General features: G+C 40.2%; 1 protein-coding gene across 2 annotated transcripts; it reads left to right on the top strand.

Moving 5' to 3' along the window:
- The first annotated feature begins 555 nt into the window (after nucleotides 1-555).
- On the top strand, nucleotides 556-19,623 carry LOC100194543 (high-mobility group box 1). Of its 2 annotated transcripts, none has more exon segments than NM_001139629.1 (5): nucleotides 556-600; nucleotides 3,477-3,637; nucleotides 4,029-4,174; nucleotides 4,529-4,703; nucleotides 18,770-19,545. In NM_001139629.1, coding segments are annotated over 4 exon segments (612 nt in total). In that variant the 5' UTR covers nucleotides 556-600; nucleotides 3,477-3,490; the 3' UTR covers nucleotides 18,914-19,545.
- Nucleotides 19,624-22,275: the final 2,652 nt, after the last annotated feature.

Raw genomic sequence — 22,275 nt, 5'->3', positions numbered from 1 at the left:
CTTTTCTATTATTCCTATTTTAAAACCCACCATTCCTAATATTCTATTAACAAAAATCATAATTTGCTAATACAGTTAACATAGGATGGTGTGAATAGTCAATGGATTTGCAAATGTGTTGAACTTCCCACCTACACCTTGTTCCCGTTCACTTTAACACGCTCTAGTTCACTCGGAACGCTCCGCCGTTGTCCCATTCATTTGCTTACACTTGTGTTCAACGCACAGAAAACTCAATACTATGGCAAACACTCTACAAATATCCAGGAAGCTCAGCACCACCACCACCAGCAACAGCAACAAAAAAATAAATAAATAAATAAAATTCATATCACCGCGCCATTTTACAACTCCCGTGACGTTTCACAAAAGGTAGCCAATGGCGCATCGTCTGATATTAGGACAATGAAAAGGTTCTATCCAATCAGATGGACGCTAAACTTGGCGGTAGCCAATAGGGGGGAAGTGGGGAGAGCGAGCTCCATCCAGAGTAATGTTAACAGAAGCGACAAGACGCTGCGTATCGCATTCGCTTTGGTTTTCCCACCATACAGCCATTTGCAGTGCGTTTGAGATACAAGCTGGGCAGGCAGCCTTTTGGTAAGTATCTCACACGAAACAGGGAGAGAGAGAGAGGAAAACAATTTTATGAAAGTGTCTGTAAGGATGAAAAATAAATAAATGACAAGAGAATTTAGAAATACCTTTGAAAAAATGTATTGACCATGTTCTGAATATTAGGTTCGTAAAAAAATGGGGTGATTTTTCATTCGAAGGAAGCCGTTAAAAACTACCAAGAAATGTGCCAGCGAAGCACACAGTATTAGCCGCTGGTTGAAAAAAAATAATAAAAAGGTGAAACTAAAATAATCAACATTTAAAAAAAAATATAATAAAAAAAATATATTTTATAAATTATTGTTAGGTAATTTTTGCAGTGTTATTATAAAAATGCGGTGTATTTACCGAGTTAAAAAATCGGTAATGTTCAGTGGACAGCAGGCTAGCAAGTTGTACCTATTGCTAGCCATTGCAGTGTATTGCGAGGTTGTGTGATGCCTGTCATGTGAAGACGAAACCGTGGGGAAAATTGACAATGAAAATATCGGAAAACATTGAGAAAGAAAATGTGCTCTGAAAACTCTTTTAACTGTTCGTTTATTTTCTTCTTCACAAATTGCCTCATAATAGAGTGAGAAATTACCTCAGGGGATCTCTGCGCTTTACTGTAATGGCTGACTGTACTCGCATAGGAAACAAGGCAAACAGTAACGGCCATACAATCGCAGTTCACTTCAACTTTTTCAAAACGTGATTTAATCACCAACCATGTGTCTAACTGTAAAAAAAAAAAATATCAAAAATTAAAGTCCTATCTATCCTTATTCCAACGAAAGTCTTTTTTTTATATATATATATTTTTTCCCCAGTTAAAAATTTAAAGGGTTGGGAAGAAAAAAAAAGAGGTGGGTACCCCCGCGGTCGCTCTGCCCTCTACTGCATGTAATGGCTGTTGCATTGACACAAAGAGAAGGAAACCCATATTCTCCATGTTAGTGGATGAAGACAAGCGGCCATTCCGAGCTCATAGGAAATCTACACAGTACCGCACATAGACATAGCGACAGACCCAGTGTATTACTATACACCACGGCTATTTGCAATAGGAATCTACCGGGCGGGGGGGAAAAAAATATGGTCAAGCTAACGGGGTTTTGTCAACATATTTTTCGATTAAAAATGTAATCGAGAATACGGGTGGAGACATTTCAGGGTGACTTTCTTTCATGAAGAAGTGCTTTCTCACAAAATGGAAGAATAAATATTGCCGTCCGTTGTTGACCTCCTTTTTGCTTCAACGAGAGAAAGCCTATGCGCCATTACTGCTTCACTCGATAGATAGAAACGCATTGCTTTGCTACAACACAGATATGCAGCCATACTAGCAATATAATAGGGAATTTGACGAGATTTTATTTTCTTCTCTCTCTCCACATTTTAATCATTTTTTTCAAATGTTGCTGAATCGAATTTAGATTGAAATTGAAACATATTTTTGACTTTTTATTTTGTGGTTTTTTAGGGTGTTTTTTGTAGATTTTTTTCCGGGTTTTGTTTTTCTAAGGAATAGATTTCTGTAGAGTTAGCTAAATGCACTAGTATCATTTTAACATTATACACGAATTTACCAGATTTTACCTGGTACTATATGCATTTCTCATTTTCTTTTCCGATTTAGTTCGTGAAATAGTGAAAAAAATGTAAAATCTTTGCATATGTCCGAAGGTTATCCCCATGTTCTGCACTTGAACTTAACAAAGTTTGAAGGATTTTGTTTTCTTGTATTATGAGAACTTCTAACGTTCTGTAGCTAAAACTTCAATGACCGAATGACAGGCATTCTGCGTTAAAAACAAAACAACTCACACATATGAGGTGACTAACGTAAGACTGTACAAAATGCATGAAAATAGCGTCTATTTTTTTTAAATTTTTATTTATTTTTGACATTTCGCATGATTTGACCAGTAAAGGTAACAGCTGTGTTTTCAGCAAAGGGCACATTCCGTGTGACAGTCCGTAAACGTTCCTGTTTGTTAAAACAAACTTATTTTCTATCAAATACACAGAACCGGACGTGTTTATTCGCAGAGGGCTGCGTTTACAGTTCTGATGCCAAGAGTAAGTAAGGGAAGGAAAACAAGTCTATTGAGTGCAGCCTGATAGGGGAAGGGGGGGGGACCCAAATGATAGAAAATAAATTATCCAAATAAAAAAAGGTCTATAATATTAAATATGTTTTCAACCCCTTTGTCAAAGCAAATCTAATAACTCAGATGCAACAAATATCTGTAACAACTTGAGAAAGGGCTTCGACCTGTATACAATAATACACCTGTCTCTGTTAGGGCCTTCCGTCAGGTAGTGAATTTCAACGATAGCTTCAATCATGAAGAACAAAGAGCTTTCAGAAGAGTTCAGGGATAAAGTTGTAGATCGATAACAGACTAGGGGTAGGTTCTAAGAAAATGTCCTATACAGTCAGGTCAGTCATTAAGAAGTGGAAGGTGTATGGAACCATACAGACTCTTACCAGATCAAGATGAGCTTTCAAAAGTAACCAGTTGGGACAAAAAGATTGTAGCCGTAGAACTCACTTTGAAAGAGCTGCTGTAGAATTCCATGGCTGAGATGGGAGAAAATGTCCACGAATCAACTATAGCTCAATAATTCACCAACTGTAGCCGGTACGGCCAATCGGAAAGAAGGTCTTTACAGAAAACAAAGATAGAGCTCCAATCACATTCAGTTTGCATGAAAGCATTTAGGTGACATTCCAAAATATATGGCAGTAAATCATTTTTTTTGGGGGGGGGGGGGTCAGAAAATACTGAATAAAATGTGCCTTATGTTTTTTTTTTACTTTTCTTTGACATTTTGCTAACTTCTAAAACGTTCTCTCTTATCCATTTTAGATAACGATATCGAGATGGGGAAAGATCCAAGGAAGCCGAGGGGCAAGATGTCCTCCTATGCCTACTTTGTCCAGACCTGTCGAGAGGAGCACAAGAAGAAACACCCGGAAGCTTCCGTCAACTTCTCCGAGTTCTCCAAGAAGTGCTCTGAGAGATGGAAGGTAAGTATGGAACACATCTCAGCTGTGACTGACTGGCACCCTATTCCCTATATAGTACACTACTTTTGACCAGCACCCTATGGGCCCTGATTGAAAGTAGTGCACTAAATAGGAATAGTGTGCCAAAGGTAGTGCCATTTGGGATGCAGAACCCTTTAGTGGACACTGTCCTGTACCACTCGTAATCCCTTGATAGGTGTATGGTACGAGATAGTTTCAAATGAACTGTGTCACAGCTAAGTTGTTCCATACTAATCTGCCACCCCTTGCATATCATTGTTTTGTTTACGTTGTATTCCTCTACCACTGTGTAGCACCTAACCGACACACACACACACACACACACACACGCAAACTGTTGACATCTGATCACACCTTCTGCTTCTCTCAGACCATGTCCGCCAAGGAGAAGGGGAAGTTTGAGGATCTGGCCAAGCTGGACAAAGTGCGTTATGAGAGGGAGATGAGGAGCTACATTCCTCCCAAGGGAGAGAAGAAGAAAAGGTTTAAGGACCCCAACGCCCCCAAGAGACCATCGTGAGTACTGCCTGACAGTAAAAGACAGTCACACCTCCTCCTCCTACCCCCCCTTCCTTTCCAAAACTCATAGCTCATGGATAATGTGCAGAGATTCAACTCCCGATGTCCGGGTGAATCGGTAAAACATGTCTAAAGTAAAGTTATGAAACAATTACTATTATAAAATAATGAACAATAACCCTATATTTGAATAACACAAGTACTGCATTTAAAGCAGCCATTTAACACTTAAAACAAAACATCAGTGTTTCCCATGTTGTGTCAACAACTATCGATTCATTGACAACCAAACAAAAACCAGTCACCCTTCTGTTTCCTCCCTCCTTTTCTTCTTCTTCTCTCATCCTCCAGGTCTGCTTTCTTCATCTTCTGCGCTGATTTCCGACCCCAGGTGAAGGGGGAGACCCCTGGCCTGTCAATAGGTGATGTGGCTAAGAAGCTGGGAGAGAAGTGGAACAACCTAACAGCGGAGGACAAGGTGCCCTATGAGAAAAAGGCTGCCAAGCTGAAGGAGAAGTACGAGAAGGTAAACAAACATCACCCCTTTTGTTATCTTATGCATTTGATTTGTTTATTTATATCTCTGTCAGCTGTTAGATGGGATGTTCTCTCAGTCATGCATTGCCTAACAATTTAAGTTACCGCTAGTCATGCATAGCCTAACAATTCAAGTTATTACCAATAGACTTGCATAGCCTAACAATTCAAGTTATTACCGCTCATCATTCATAGCCTAACAATTTAGGTTAACACGAGTCGTGCGTAGCCTAACAATTCAAGGTACCACTAGTCATGCATAGCCTAGCAATTCAAGTTATTACCACTAGTCATGCGTAGCCTAACATTTCAAGTTATTACCACTAGTCATGCGTAGCCTAACATTTCAAGTTACCACTAGTCATGCATAGCCTAGCAATTCAAGTTATTACCACTAGTCATGCATAGCCTAACAATTCAAGTTACCACTAGTCATGCATAGCCTAGCAATTCAAGTTATTACCACTAGTCATGCATAGCCTAACAATTCAAGTTACCACTAGTCATGCATAGCCTAACAATTCAAGTTATTAGCACTAGTCATGCATAGCCTAACAATTCAAGTTATCACTAGTCATGCATAGCCTAACAATTCAAGTTATTACCACTAGTCATGCATAGCCTAACAATTCAAGTTATTACCACTAGTCATGCATAGCCTAACAATTCAATTTACCACTAGTCATGCAGAGCCTAACAATTCAATTTACCACTAGTCATGTGTAGCCTAACAATTCAAGTTATTACAACTAGTCATGCATAGCCTAACAATTCAAGTTATTACCACTAGACTTGCATAGCCTAGTTATGTATAGCCTAACAATTCAAGTTATTACCACAAGTCATGCATAGCCTAACAATTCAAGTTATTACCACTAGTCATGCGTAGCCTAACAATTCAAGTTATTACCACAAGTCATGCATAGCCTAACAATTCAAGTTATTACCACTAGTCATGCATAGCCTAACAATTCAAGTTATCACTAGTCATGCGTAGCCTAACAATTCAAGTTATTACCACTAGTCATGCATATCCTAACAATTCAAGTTATTACCACTAGTCATGCATAGCCTAACAATTCAAGTTATTACCACTAGTCATGCATAGCCTAACAATTCAAGTTATTACCACTAGTCATGCATAGCCTAACAATTCAAGTTACCACTAGTCATGCATAGCCTAACAATTCAAGTTATTACCACTAGTCATGCGTAGCCTAACAATTCAAGTTATTACCACTAGTCATGCATAGCCTAACAATTCAAGTTACATTACATTTACATTTTAGTCATTTAGCAGACGCTCTTATCCAGAGCGAATTCAAGTTATTACCACTAGTCATGCATAGCCTAACAATTCAAGTTACCACTAGTCATGCGTAGCCTAACAATTCAAGTTATTACCACTAGTCATGCATAGCCTAACAATTCAAGTTATTTCCACTAGTCATGCATAGCCTAACAATTCAAATTATCACTAGTCATGCATTTCCTAACAATTCAAGTTATTACCACTAGTCATGCATAGCCTAACAATTCAAGTTATTACCACGAGTCATGCATAGCCTAACAATTCATGTTATTACCACTAGTCATGCATAGCCTAACAATTCAAGTTAACGTTAGTCATGCATAGCCTAACAATTCATGTTTTTACCGCTAGTCATGCATAGCCTAACAATTTAAGTTATTACCATTAGTCATGCATATCCTAACATTTAATGTTATTACCACTAGTCATGCATAGCCTAACAATTTCAAGTTATTATCGCTAGTAAGTTAATACCACTAGTCATGCATGGCCTAACAATTCAAGTTATTACCACTAGTCATGCTTAGCCTAACAATACAAGTTATTACCACTAGTCATGCATAGCCTAACAATTCAAGTTATTACCACTAGTCATGCGTATCCTAACAATTCAAGTTACCACTAGTCATGCATAGCCTAACAATTCAAGTTATCACCACTAGTCATGCATAGCCTAACAATTCATGTTATCACTAGTCATGCATAGCCTAACAGTTCAAGTTATTACCACTAGTCATGCATAGCCTAACAATTCAAGTTATCACTAGTCATGCATAGCCTAACAGTTCAAGTTATTACCACTAGTCATGCGTAGCCTAACAATTCAAGTTATTACCACCAGTCATGCATAGCCTAACAATTCAAGTTATTACCACTAGTCATGCGTAGCCTAACAATTCAAGTTATTTCCACTAGTCATGCATAGCCTAACAATTCAAGTTACATTACATTTACATTTTAGTCATTTAGCAGACGCTCTTATGCAGAGCGAATTCAAGTTATTTCCACGAGTCATGCATAGCCTAACAATTTAAGTTACCACTAGTCATGCATAGCCTAACAATTCAAGTTATTACCACTAGACTTGCATAGCCTAGTTATGTATAGCCTAACAATTCAAGTTATTACCACAAGTCATGCATAGCCTAACAATTCAAGTTATTACCACAAGTCATACATAGCCTAACAATTCAAGTTACCACTAGTCATGTGTAGCCTAGCAATTCAATTTATTACCACTAGTCATGCATAGCCTAACAATTCAAGTTATTACCACCAGTCATGCATGTCCTAACAGTTCAAGTTATTACCACTAGTCATGCATTGCCTAATAGTTCAAGTTATTACCACCAGTCATGCATAGCCTAACAATTCATGTTTTTACCACTAGTCATGCATAGCCTAGCAATTCAATTTATTACCACTAGTCATACATAGCCTAACAATTTAAGTTATTACCATTAGTCATGCATATCGTAGGATTTCATGTTATTACCGCTAGTCATGCATAGCCTAACAATTTAAGTTACCACTAGTCATGCATTGCCTAACAATTCAAGTTACCACTAGTCATGCATAGCCTAACAATTCAAGTTATTACCACCAGTCATGCATAGCCTAACAATTCATGTTTTTACCGCTAGTCATGCATAGCCTAGCAATTCAATTTATTACCACTAGTCATGCATCGCCTAACAATTTAAGTTATTACCATTAGTCATGCATAGCCTAACAATTCATGTTATTACCACTAGTCATGCATAGCCTAAAAATTCAAGTTAACACCACTTGTAACGGGCGTCGTAAGGATTAGACCAAGGTGCAGCGGGAACGTGTATACTCATCTTCTTTATTAAATCTTAAGAAGGAAAAACAAACAAATCACGTAAACAAAACAACGAACGACACTAAACAGTCCTGTCAGGTGCACAGACACAAAACAGGAAACAACTACCCACAAACCCCCATAGCACAAACACCCCTATACATAGGACCTTCAATCTGAGGCAACGAGGAACAGCTGCCTCCAATTGAAGGTCAATCAACAAACTCTAAACATAGAAGTAGAAAACTAGACTGAACATAGAAAAACACTAACCTAGAACATAGACCAAAAACCCCAGAACACTCTAAACAAACACCCACAGCCACGTCCTGACCAAACTAAAATAACATATAACCCCTTTACTGGTCAGGACGTGACATCACTAGTTATGTATAGCCTAACAATTTAAGTTACCACTAGTCATGCATAGCCTAGCAATTCAATTTATTACCACTAGTCATGCATAGCCTAACAATTCAAGTTATTACCACTAGTCATGCATAGCCTAACAATTCAAGTTAACGTTAGTCATGCATAGCCTAACAATTCATGTTTTTACCGCTAGTCATGCATAGCCTAGCAATTCAATTTATTACCACTAGTCATTCATGGCCTAACAATTTAAGTTATTACCATTAGTCATGCATATCCTAACATTTCATGTTATTACCACTAGTCATGCATAGCCTAACAATTGAAGTTACCACTAGTCATGCATAGCCTAAAAATTCAAGTTAACACCACTTGTAACGGGCGTCGTAAGGATTAGACCAAGGTGCAGCGGGAACGTGTATACTCATCTTCTTTATCAAGTCAAAAGAAGGAAAAACAAACAAATCACGTAAACAAAACAACGAACGACACTAAACAGTCCTGTCAGGTGCACAGACACAAAACAGGAAACAACTACCCACAAACCCCCATAGCACATACACCCCTATACATAGGACCTTCAATCTGAGGCAACGAGGAACAGCTGCCTCCAATTGAAGGTCAATCAACAAACTCTAAACATAGAAGTAGAAAACTAGACTGAACATAGAAAAACACTAACCTAGAACATAGACCAAAAACCCCAGAACACTCTAAACAAACACCCACAGCCACGTCCTGACCAAACTAAAATAACATATAACCCCTTTACTGGTCAGGACGTGACATCACTAGTTATGTATAGCCTAACAATTTAAGTTACCACTAGTCATGCATAGCCTAGCAATTCAATTTATTACCACTAGTCATGCATAGCCTAACAATTTAAGTTACCACTAGTCATGCATAGCCTAGCAATTCAATTTATTACCACTAGTCATGCATAGCCTAACAATTCAAGTTATTACCACTAGTCATGCATTGCCTAACATTTCAAGTTACCACTAGTCATGCATAGCCTAATAATTCAAGTTATTACCACTAGTCATGCGTATCCTAACAATTCAAGTTATTACCACTAGTCATGCATAGCCTAACAATTCAAGTTATTACCGCTAGTCATGCGTAGCCTAACATTTCAAGTTATTATCGCTAGTAAGTTAATACCACTAGTCATGCATAGCCTAACAATTCAAGTTATTACCGCTAGTCATGCATAGCCTAACAATTCAAGTTATTACCACTAGTCATGCTTAGCCTAACAATTCAAGTTATTACCACTAGTCATGCATAGCCTAACAATTCAAGTTAACACTAATCATGCATAGCCTAACAATTCAAGTTATCACTAGTCATGCATAGCCTAACAATTCAAGTTATTACCACCAGTCATGCATAGCCTAACAGTTCAAGTTATTAGCACTAGTCATGCATAGCCTAACAATTCAAGTTACATTACATTTACATTTTAGTCATTTAGCAGACGCTCTTATCCATAGCGAATTCAAGTTATTTCCACTAGTCATGCATAGCCTAACAATTCAAGTTATTACCACTAGTCATGCATAGCCTCACAATTTAAGTTACCGCTAGTCATGCGTAGCCTAACAATTTCAAGTTATTATCGCTAGTAAGTTAATACCACTAGTCATGCGTAGCCTAACATTTCAAGTTATTATCGCTAGTAAGTTAATACCACTAGTCATGCATAGCCTAACAATTCAAGTTATTACCGCTAATCATGCATAGCCTAACAATTCAATTTATTACCGCTAGTCATGAATAGCCTAACAATTAAAGTTATTACCACGAGTCATGCATAGCCTAACAATTCAAGGTACCACTAGTCATGCATAGCCTAACAATTCAAGTTATTATCACTAGTCATGCGTAGCCTAACATTTCAAGTTACCACTAGTCATGCATAGCCTAACAATTCAAGTTATTACCACTAGTCATGCGTAGCCTAACATTTCAAGTTACCACTAGTCATGCATAGCCTAACAATTCAAGTTATTACCACTAGTCATGCATAGCCTAACAATTCAAGTTACCACTAGTCATGCATAGCCTACCAGTTCAAGTTATTAGCACTAGTCATGCATAGCCTAACAATTCAAGTTATCACTAGTCATGCATAGCCTAACAATTCAAGTTATTACCACTAGTCATGCATAGCCTAACAATTCAAGTTATTACCACTAGTCATGTGTATCCTAACAATTCAAGTTATTACCACTAGTCATGCATAGCCTAACAATTCAAGTTACATTACATTTACATTTTAGTCATTTAGCAGACGCTCTTATCCAGAGCGAATTCAAGTTATTTTCACGAGTCATGCATAGCCTAACAATTTAAGTTACCACTAGTCATGCATAGCCTAACAATTCAATGTATTACCACTAGTCATGCATAGCCTCACAATTTAGGTTAACACGAGTCGAGCGTAGCCTAACAATTCAAGTTATTACCACTAGTCATGCATAGCCTAACAATTCAATTTACCACTAGTCATGCAGAGCCTAACAATTCAATTTACCACTAGTCATGTGTAGCCTAACAATTCAAGTTATTACAACTAGTCATGCATAGCCTAACAATTCAAGTTATTACCACTAGACTTGCATAGCCTAGTTATGTATAGCCTAACAATTCAAGTTATTACCACAAGTCATGCATAGCCTAACAATTCAAGTTATTACCACTAGTCATGCGTAGCCTAACAATTCAAGTTATTACCACAAGTCATGCATAGCCTAACAATTCAAGTTATTACCACTAGTCATGCGTAGCCTAACAATTCAAGTTATCACTAGTCATGCATAGCCTAACAATTCAAGTTATTACCACTAGTCATGCATAGCCTAACAATTCAAGTTATTACCACTAGTCATGCATAGCCTAACAATTCAAGTTATTACCACTAGTCATGCATAGCCTAACAATTCAAGTTATTACCACTAGTCATGCATAGCCTAACAATTCAAGTTACCACTAGTCATGCATAGCCTAACAATTCAAGTTATTATCACTAGTCATGCGTAGCCTAACAATTCAAGTTATTACCACTAGTCATGCATAGCCTAACAATTCAAGTTACATTACATTTACATTTTAGTCATTTAGCAGACGCTCTTATCCAGAGCGAATTCAAGTTATTACCACTAGTCATGCATAGCCTAACAATTCAAGTTAACGCTAGTCATGCATAGCCTAACAATTCAAGTTATTACCACTAGTCATGCATAGCCTAACAATTCAAGTTAACGTTAGTCATGCATAGCCTAACAATTCATGTTTTTACCGCTAGTCATGCATAGCCTAACAATTTAAGTTATTACCATTAGTCATGCATATCCTAACATTTAATGTTATTACCACTAGTCATGCATTGCCTAACAGTTCAAGTTATTACCACGAGTCAAGCGTAGCCTAACAATTCAAGTTATTACCACTAGTCATGCATAGCCTAACAATTCAAGTTATTACCACTAGTCATGCATAGCCTAACAATTCAAGTTAACGCTAGTCATGCATAGCCTAACAATTCAAGTTATTTCCACTAGTCATGCATAGCCTAACAATTCAAATTATCACTAGTCATGCATTTCCTAACAATTCAAGTTATTACCACTAGTCATGCATAGCCTAACAATTAAAGTTATTACCACGAGTCATGCATAGCCTAACAATTCATGTTATTACCACTAGTCATGCATAGCCTAACAATTCAAGTTAACGTTAGTCATGCATAGCCTAACAATTCATGTTTTTACCGCTAGTCATGCATAGCCTAACAATTCAAGTTAACGTTAGTCATGCATAGCCTAACAATTCATGTTTTTACCGCTAGTCATGCATAGCCTAACAATTTAAGTTATTACCATTAGTCATGCATATCCTAACATTTAATGTTATTACCACTAGTCATGCATAGCCTAACAATTTCAAGTTATTATCGCTAGTAAGTTAATACCACTAGTCATGCATGGCCTAACAATTCAAGTTATTACCGCTAGTCATGCGTAGCCTAACAATTTCAAGTTATTATCGCTAGTAAGTTAATACCACTAGTCATGCATGGCCTAACAATTCAAGTTATTACCACTAGTCATGCTTAGCCTAACAATACAAGTTATTACCACTAGTCATGCATAGCCTAACAATTCAAGTTATTACCACTAGTCATGCGTAGCCTAACAATTCAAGTTATTACCACTAGTCATGCATAGCCTAACAATTCAAGTTATTACCGCTAGTCATGCGTAGCCTAACAATTCAAGTTATCACTAGTCATGCGTAGCCTAACAATTCAAGTTATTACCACCAGTCATGCATAGCCTAACAATTCAAGTTATTACCACTAGTCATGCGTAGCCTAACAATTCAAGTTATTACCACTAGTCATGCATAGCCTAACAATTCAAGTTACATTACATTTACATTTTAGTCATTTAGCAGACGCTCTTATCCAGAGCGAATTCAAGTTATTTCCACGAGTCATGCATAGCCTAACAATTTAAGTTACCACTAGTCATGCATAGCCTAACAATTCAAGTTATTACCACTAGACTTGCATAGCCTAGTTATGTATAGCCTAACAATTCAAGTTATTACCACAAGTCATGCATAGCCTAACAATTCAAGTTATTACCACAAGTCATACATAGCCTAACAATTCAAGTTACCACTAGTCATGTGTAGCCTAGCAATTCAATTTATTACCACTAGTCATGCATATCCTAACAGTTCAAGTTATTACCACCAGTCATGCATTTCCTAACAGTTCAAGTTATTACCACTAGTCATGCATTGCCTAACAGTTCAAGTTATTACCACCAGTCATGCATAGCCTAACAATTCATGTTTTTACCACTAGTCATGCATAGCCTAGCAATTCAATTTATTACCACTAGTCATACATAGCCTAACAATTTAAGTTATTACCATTAGTCATGCATATCGTAGGATTTCATGTTATTACCACTAGTCATGCATCGCCTAACAATTTAAGTTATTACCATTAGTCATGCATAGCCTAACAATTCATGTTATTACCACTAGTCATGCATAGCCTAAAAATTCAAGTTAACACCACTTGTAACGGGCGTCGTAAGGATTAGACCAAGGTGCAGCGGGAACGTGTATACTCATCTTCTTTATTAAATCTTAAGAAGGAAAAACAAACAAATCACGTAAACAAAACAACGAACGACACTAAACAGTCCTGTCAGGTGCACAGACACAAAACAGGAAACAACTACCCACAAACCCCCATAGCACAAACACCCCTATACATAGGACCTTCAATCTGAGGCAACGAGGAACAGCTGCCTCCAATTGAAGGTCAATCAACAAACTCTAAACATAGAAGTAGAAAACTAGACTGAACATAGAAAAACACTAACCTAGAACATAGACCAAAAACCCCAGAACACTCTAAACAAACACCCACAGCCACGTCCTGACCAAACTAAAATAACATATAACCCCTTTACCGGTCAGGACGTGACATCACTAGTTATGTATAGCCTAACAATTTAAGTTACCACTAGTCATGCATAGCCTAACAATTCAAGTTATTACCACTAGTCATGCATTGCCTAACATTTCAAGTTACCACTAGTCATGCATAGCCTAACAATTCAAGTTATTACCACTAGTCATGCGTAGCCTAACAATTCAAGTTATTACCACTAGTCATGCATAGCCTAACAATTCAAGTTATTACCACTAGTCATGCATAGCCTAACAATTCAAGTTATTACCACTAGTCATGCATTGCCTAACAATTCAAGTTATTACCGCTAGTCATGCGTAGCCTAACAATTTAAGTTATTACCACTAGTCATGTGTAGCCTAACAATTCAAGTTATCACTAGTCATGCGTAGCCTAACAATTCAAGTTACATTACATTTAAATTTTAGTCATTTAGCAGACGCTCTTATCCATAGCGAATTCAAGTTATTTCCACTAGTCATGCATAGCCTAACAATTCAAGTTATTACCACTAGTCATGCATAGCCTCACAATTTAGGTTAACACGAGTCGAGCGTAGCCTAACATTTCAAGTTATTACCGCTAGTCATGCGTAGCCTAACAATTCAAGTTATTACCACTAGTCATGCATAGCCTAACAATTCAAGTTATTACCACTAGTCATGCGTAGCCTAACAATTCAAGTTACCACTAGTCATGCATAGCCTAACAATTCAAGTTATTACCACTAGTCATGCGTAGCCTAACAATTCAAGTTATTACCACTAGTCATGCATAGCCTAACAATTCAAGTTACATTACATTTACATTTTAGTCATTTAGCAGACGCTCTTATCCATAGCGAATTCAAGTTATTTCCACTAGTCATGCATTGCCTAACAATTTAAGTTACCACTAGTCATGCATTGCCTAACATTTCAAGTTACCACTAGTCATGCATAGCCTAACAATTCAAGTTATTACCACTAGACTTGCATAGCCTAGTTATGTATAGCCTAACATTTCAAGTTATTACCACAAGTCATGCATAGCCTAACAATTCAAGTTATTACCACAAGTCATGCATAGCCTAACAATTCAAGTTACCACTAGTCATGTGTAGCCTAACAATTCACTTTATTACCACTAGTCATGCATGTCCTAACAGTTCAAGTTATTACCACTAGTCATGCATAGCCTAACAATTCATGTTTTTACCGCTAGTCATGCATAGCCTAGCAATTCAATTTATTACCACTAGTCATGCATAGCCTAACAATTCAAGTTATTACCACCAGTCATGCATAGCCTAACAATTCATGTTTTTACCGCTAGTCATGCATAGCCTAGCAATTCAATTTATTACCACTAGTCATGCATAGCCTAACAATTTAAGTTATTACCACTAGTCATGCATAGCCTAACAATTTAAGTTATTACCATTAGTCATGCGTAGCCTAACATTTCATGTTATTACCACTAGTCATGCATAGCCTAACAATTTAAGTTATTACCATTAGTCATGCATATCGTAGGATTTCATGTTATTACCACTAGTCATGCATAGCCTAACAATTCAAGTTATTACCACTAGTCATGCGTAGCCTAGCAATTCAATTTATTACCACTAGTCATGCATATCCTAACAATTCAAGTTATACCATTAGTCATGCGTATCCTAACAATTCATGTTATTACCACTAGTCATGCATATCCTAACAATTCAAGTTACCACTAGTCATGTGTATCCTAACAATTCAAGTTATTACCACTAGTCATGCATATCCTAACAATTCAAGTTACCACTAGTCATGTGTATCCTAACAATTCAAGTTATTACCACAAGTCATGCATATCCTAACAGTTCAAGTTATTACCACAAGTCATGCATAGCCTAACAATTCAAGTTATTACCACAAGTCATTCATTGCCTATCAATTTAAGTTACCACTAGTCATGCATAGCCTAACAATTCAAGTTATTACCACTAGACATGCATTGTCTAACAATTCAAGTTATTACCACTAGTCATGCGTAGCCTAACAATTCAAGTTATTACCACTAGTGTCACCGTTGTCGTAGGAAGGAGCGGACCAAAGTGCAGCGTGATTATCGTTCCACATTTTTATTGAACTGTGAAACTATGCAATTGTTACGAATCTCTTTGGCCCTGCAGTCTAGGGGGGATGGAAACGAGACCCGTAACATAACTCATGCAAATTATAATGGTGAAAGGGAACAGTGAGAACAAAAACCACAGACAACTTAAATCTACCGTCAAACACTAATGGTTTATTTTAAATCACACAGTAATGGCGTGTGAGAAAAGGGGCTGAGCTGGACCCAAGCAAAGAAACAATAATCCAAAAATCACCCCTAAACTAGACTAGCCTACCTCAAGAACAGCTAGCTAACTAACCAGTAAAATACAGAGGGTGGTCCGCCCAGTTCTAACTAGGGTACTTAGACACAGTATTCCTACGGGTAATGTATGCCCATGGGCGACTTGTCTTGGTACCCCCTTTTCCCACCATCAAACAAACAGTCAAACAACAAAACAATACTCACAGGATAACCAGACAAATGTGACATGTAGTTGCAAAAACAAAAGCGATCAATACACAGAGAGAGAGAGAGAGAGAGATATGGACACAGAGAGATTGAACACAGAGAGATTGAGTTTACAGAGAGAGATTGAACTCCAGAGAGAGAGATTGAACTAGAGAGAGAGACTGGGGTTTTAAACCAAGGGAAAGGGCTGTGATTGTGTACTGAAAAAGGAGCAGGTGTCATCTGATTGGTGACTGATTGGGGAATGATGATTGTCACCTGTGAGGAGGAGAAGGAGAGAAAAGAAATACACATGCAGGATACACACTACCTGTATCCATAACAGCAATACATACACAATAAACTAAACGAACAGAAACAACAAACCGTGACACAGAGTAAAACATAAAACATACACTACTCAAAAACAATCTCCCACAAACCCAGGTGGCAAAACCCCCTACTTAAGTATGATCTCCAATTAGAGACAATGAGGACCAGCTGCCTCTAATTGGAGATCATCCCAAACAAAACCCAACATAGAAATACAAAACTAGAACCTGACAACATAGAAAAACTAAACTATGAAAAAAAAACTGTCACGCCCTGACCTACTCTACCATAGAAAATAACATCTTTCTATGGTCAGGACGTGACAGTAACCCCCCCCAAAGGTGCGGACTCCGACCGCACCTAAACAAAACAACAACAACAACCCCCCCCCCCACCCGAAAAAAAGGAAGGGTAGGGTGGGTAACTACTGTCTATGGCGGCTCTGGTGCAGTACACATAACCTTCTCATCCCATACATCCTCCAACAGAGGAGGCGGCTCCGGTTCGGGGCGTAACACCCGCTCCGCCTGCTGATCCCTCTGCTTCTGTGCCACCGGACTGTGGATCATCGTCGGAGGAACCGGACTGTAGATCATCGCCGGAGGCTCTGTGCTGCAGACCGCCGACGGAGGTTCTGTGCTGCAGACCGCCGCAACGCCGGAGGTTCTGGGCTGCAGGCCCCGCCGCGTCCAGGAGGTTCCGGACTGTGGGCCGTCTCAGGAGGTTCCGCCGTCTCAGGAGGTTCCGGACTGTGGGCCGTCTAGCCAGAGGCCCCGTCTCAGGAGGTTCCGGACTGCAAAACGTCACCGGAAGCTCTGGACTGGGAATGCGCACTGGAGGCCTGATGCGTGGGGCTGGCACAGGTGGCGCCAGACTAGTAACATGCACCTCAGGGCGAGTGCGGGGAGCAGGAACAGGGCGTATCAGGCTGGATAGACTCACTGGAGGCCGGGTACCTGGGGCAGGCACAGGATATACTGGGCCGTGGAGGCGTACTGGAGGTCTCGAGCATAGAGCTGGCACAACCCGTCCTGGCTGGATGGTCAACCTAGCTCGACAAATGCGGGGCGCGGGCACAGATCGCACCGGCCTGTGAATGCGCACTGGCGACACAGTGCGCATCACCGCATAACACGGTGCTTGCTTCTTCACTCGCCCCCCACAGTAAGCACGGGGAGTTGGCTCAGGTCTCCACCCTGACTCTGTCAATCTCCCCGTGTGCCCCCCCCCAAAATTGTTTTTTTGGGGGTGCCTCTCGTGCTTCCGTCGTTGCCTTGCTAGTTCCTCGTAACGTTGCCGTTCCTCCCTCACTGTCTCCACCTGCTTCCATGGCAGGGTCTTGACCCCTGCCATTACCTCCTCCCAGGTCCAGGACGTCCTCCACTCTTTCCTCTCCCGGGTCCAAGTTCCCTGCTCCTCTTGGGCACGCTGCTTGGTCCTTTTGTGGTGGGAGATTCTGTCACGGTTGTCGTAGGAAGGAGCGGACCAAAGTGCAGCGTGATTATCGTTCCACATTTTTATTGAACTGTGAAACTATGCAATACATACACAATAAACTAAACGAACAGAAACAACAAACCGTGACAGAGTTGAAACATACACTACTCAAAAACAATCTCCCACAAACCCAGGTGGCAAAAACCCCTACTTAAGTATGATCTCCAATTAGAGACAACGAGGACCAGCTGCCTCTAATTGGAGATCATCCCAAACAAAACCCAACATAGAAATACAAAACTAGAACCTGACAACATAGAAAAACTAAACTAGAAAAAAAAATGTCACGCCCTGACCTACTCTACCATAGAAAATAACATCTTTCTATGGTCAGGACGTGACAACTAGTCATGCATTGCCTAACAATTCAAGTTATTACGACTAGTCATGCATAGCCTAACAATTCAGGTTAACACTAGACATGCATAGCCTAACAATTCAAGTTATTACCACTAGTCATGCTTAGCCTAAGAATTCAAATTATTACCACTAGTCATGCGTAGCCTAACAATTCAAGTTAACACTAGTCACCCCAAGTGGTCAGTAGCAGATGCAGTTGTTGTATGTTTACTTCCATGTTGCAAGAAACCTAGAGAGGAACCAGGCTATGGTGGGTGGCCAGTCCAAGTGGTTACTTGTACCAATAAAGTGAAATACTACTCTCGTCCACTTCCCCATTCTCAGGACATCACTGCGTACCGCAACAAGGGCAAGGTGCCCGTCAGCGTGCCAGCGAAGGCCGCTGCCCCAACCAAGGACGACGACGACGATGATGACGATGATGACGACGATGAAGACGACGATGATGACGACGACGATGACGAGTAGATCAACGTTGTTACGTGTAGAGCTTATCACTTCTTGTTTATAAAGCATTTAACCCCTCTTGTTCACACATCACTTACTCAGAACAAAAATAAAAAACATTACTTGAAAAAGTTACTACAACAAAAAAAACTCTCTCTCCCTCCAAAATGTAAACGCTGTGTATAAGAATTGTTTTGCAGCTGTACAGGTTGTTGTCTCCTCTTTTTGTATAGTTAACACTACAACAGTGTCACATGTGTCTGTCTGTGTTTCTATCTCCCCCCCCAAAAATGGAATCCTATTCCTTATTTAGTGCACTAACTTTTGACAAAGTCCTTATAGGGTTCAGGTCAAAAGTAGGGCACTATATAGGGAATAGGATGCAATTTGGGATGCGACCCCCCCCCTTTTGTTACAGTTTAAAGCGGTTGTAAAAAAAACAAATTGGCTTGGAAACCAATTGGTCTATTTGCCTTAGCTAGTAGTGCACAGCAGCACATTACCAAGTTATAATGTAGTGTCTTAGTAGTTCTTCTGTTTCCAATGGCTGGTGCATTTGTTTTTCTTGTTTTAAATGACGTCTTATCAACTTGCCGTATTATCATAAAGTTATTTTACTGGACTATTTGAATACCACTGTAATTGCAAAAAAAGAAATATTTGCATTAGTTTTTTTTGTGTTTTTTTTTAGATTCTGAACTGCTTCTGACGTCAATAAACATTTTTTTTTTTTTTTTAATAGACTGGTTTCTTTCTTGTACGTTAGAATCTCTTGGTTACGCAGATAATCTCGTCCAGGGTTTTCTCAAACTCCGTCCGTCTCCGTCCCCCCCCCCCCCGGGTACACGTTTTGGTTTTTCCCCCCTAGCACTACAGAGCTGATTCAAAATAATCAAAGGCTTGATGATTCGTTTGGTTATTTGAATCAGCTGTGTTCACCTGTGAGGTCACTGGACAATCATCTCCGCTGCTTTGTTAACAAAAGTCTCCTGTTAACAACCAATTCCAGTCAATAATGCATGTTCAGTGATGATGACACAGGGAATAAACGTAGCTGGGTGTGTTATAGGCAGTGGTGCTTTACAGGAGCTGTGTAGAAGGCTTCGGATGCATCACAATTGGCACCTATTCCCTATAGTGTACTACCGTTGGCTTACACTACTACAAGTTACTGTCCAACTGTAATGTCTCTCCTGGGACTGTGAGTTCTGGTGTGCCCCTGTCTGTCCAACTGTAATGTCTCTCCTGGGACTGTGAGTCCTGGTGTGCCTCTGTCTGTCCAACTGTAATGTCTCCTGGGACTGTGAGTCCTGGCGTGCCCCTGTCTGTCCTGTCCACTGTAATGTCTCCTGGGACTGTGAGTCCTGGTGTGCCCCTGTCTGTCCTGTCCAACTAATTCTCTCCTTTCTGGTGTGCCCCTGTCTGTCCAACTGTATGTCTCGTGTAGTCTGTGTGTCTGTCTGTCCAACTGTAATGTCTCCTGGGACTGTGAGTCCTGGCGTGCCCCTGTCTGTCCTGTCCACTGTAATGTCTCCTGGGACTGTGAGTCCTGGTGTGCCCCTGTCTGTCCTGTCCAACTGAAATGTCTCTCCTGAGTTCTGGTGTGCCCCTGTCTGTCCAACTGTAATGTCTCTCCTGGGACTGTGAGTCCTGGTGTGCCTCTGTCTGTCCAACTGTAATGTCTCCTGGGACTGTGAGTCCTGGTGTGCCCCTGTCTGTCCTGTCCAACTGAAATGTCTCTCCTGGGACTGTGAGTTCTGGTGTGCCCCTCTGTCCTGTCCACTGGGACTGTGAGTCCTGGTGTGCCCCTGTCTGTCCTGTCCAACTGTAATGTCTCCTGGGACTGTGAGTTCTGGTGTGCCCCTGTCTGTCCTGTAATGTCTCTCCTGGGACTGTGAGTTCTGGTGTGCCCCTGTCTGTCCTGTAATGTCTCTCCTGGGACTGTGAGTTCTGGTGTGCCCCTGTCTGTCCTGTAATGTCTCTCCTGGGACTGTGAGGCCTGGTGTTCCCCTGTGTAGAGCTGTCATTTAGAGCTAACGAGAGGGAAGATCTACGTGCCAAGTTGAAATGGTGGAGGCAGCAGCTCCTTGAGGTGACTAACTCTGTGGTTCTAAATCAACATTACCTTGCGTGACCATGCTGCAGGTCATGTAACTGTCTGATGCATTTTTATATTTTAGCAGATGCTCTTATCCAGAGCGACTTACAGTAGTGAATGCATAGATTTCATACATTTTTCCCCCCCCCCGTACTGGTCCCCCGTGGGAATCGAACCCACAACCCTGGCATTGCAAACACCAAGCTCTAACCAACTGAGCCACACGGGGGACCACGCTGTATGCTTTGTGGACTTCACTGGATAGAGTTTGCTCTCTGGGTTTTGTGATTAAAAACAAAAGGTGTGGTTGGAATTTATTCTACCACTGTGTCTTCTTATTGTCTCGGCCTTTAGGCCTACTGTAATAATCACGGTGTCGAGGCCTATCAACTAACAGGTTACAGAGCAAACAACGACATTATCACAACTCATTATGATATGGCTCTACTGGCTTGGCTCCCCCATGTGATTTTTACCCACTACTGATCCCAAATGACTCCCCTTATAGTGTGTGTGTGTGTATTGCGTGTGTGTGTGTGTATTGCTGTGTCCTGTCCTGTCCTCTCCTTACCCCGTGGTGGAGGTGGCTGCTGTGACTAGGCGATAGATAACAAAACAGCGTTCAGACAGGATGTTAGTGAGTCTTTGCCGCACCTTGTGGCTTGGTAAACAACACTCACCACTATCTCCTGTTCATCTCTGTTTCATTTACACACCGCTGCCTCTTCCTCTTTCCCTCTCTGTCTCCCTCCATCTCGCTTTCTCTCTCTTTCTCTCTGTCTCTCGCTGACTTCCATCCAGGATGGGGGGGGGGGGGAAACAGAGAGACGAATTTATGTAAGGATTATGTGCTTTGACAAACCTAGTGACACAACAATATGGTGTGGAACATAATGCACGACTTCACTTAGCAATCACACACACACGCACACACACCACACACACACACACACCACACACACACACACACCACACCCACACACACACACACACACCACACACACACACACACACACACAGGACAGAGACCTTAGGGTTTATTCAGGAGGGGGCGATGATACAGAATCAGAACGTTCAGATAGAAGTGTGTTCAGTAGAATAGACATGACTGTATGATGTGTAGAACATTGGGTGATGTCAACAGAACATTGGGTGATGTCAGCAGAACATTGGAGAACATTGGGTGATGTCAGTAGAATCAAATCAAATTTTCAAATCAAATGTATTTATATAGCCCTTCGTACATCAGCTGATATCTCAAAGTGCTGTACAGAAACCCAGCCTA

This window comes from Salmo salar, chromosome ssa04 (genome assembly GCF_905237065.1).
Source record: "Salmo salar chromosome ssa04, Ssal_v3.1, whole genome shotgun sequence".
Taxonomy (NCBI): domain Eukaryota; kingdom Metazoa; phylum Chordata; class Actinopteri; order Salmoniformes; family Salmonidae; genus Salmo; species Salmo salar.
The sequence above is the reverse complement of the archived record's forward strand: the minus strand, read 5'-3'. Positions and strand labels throughout refer to the sequence as shown.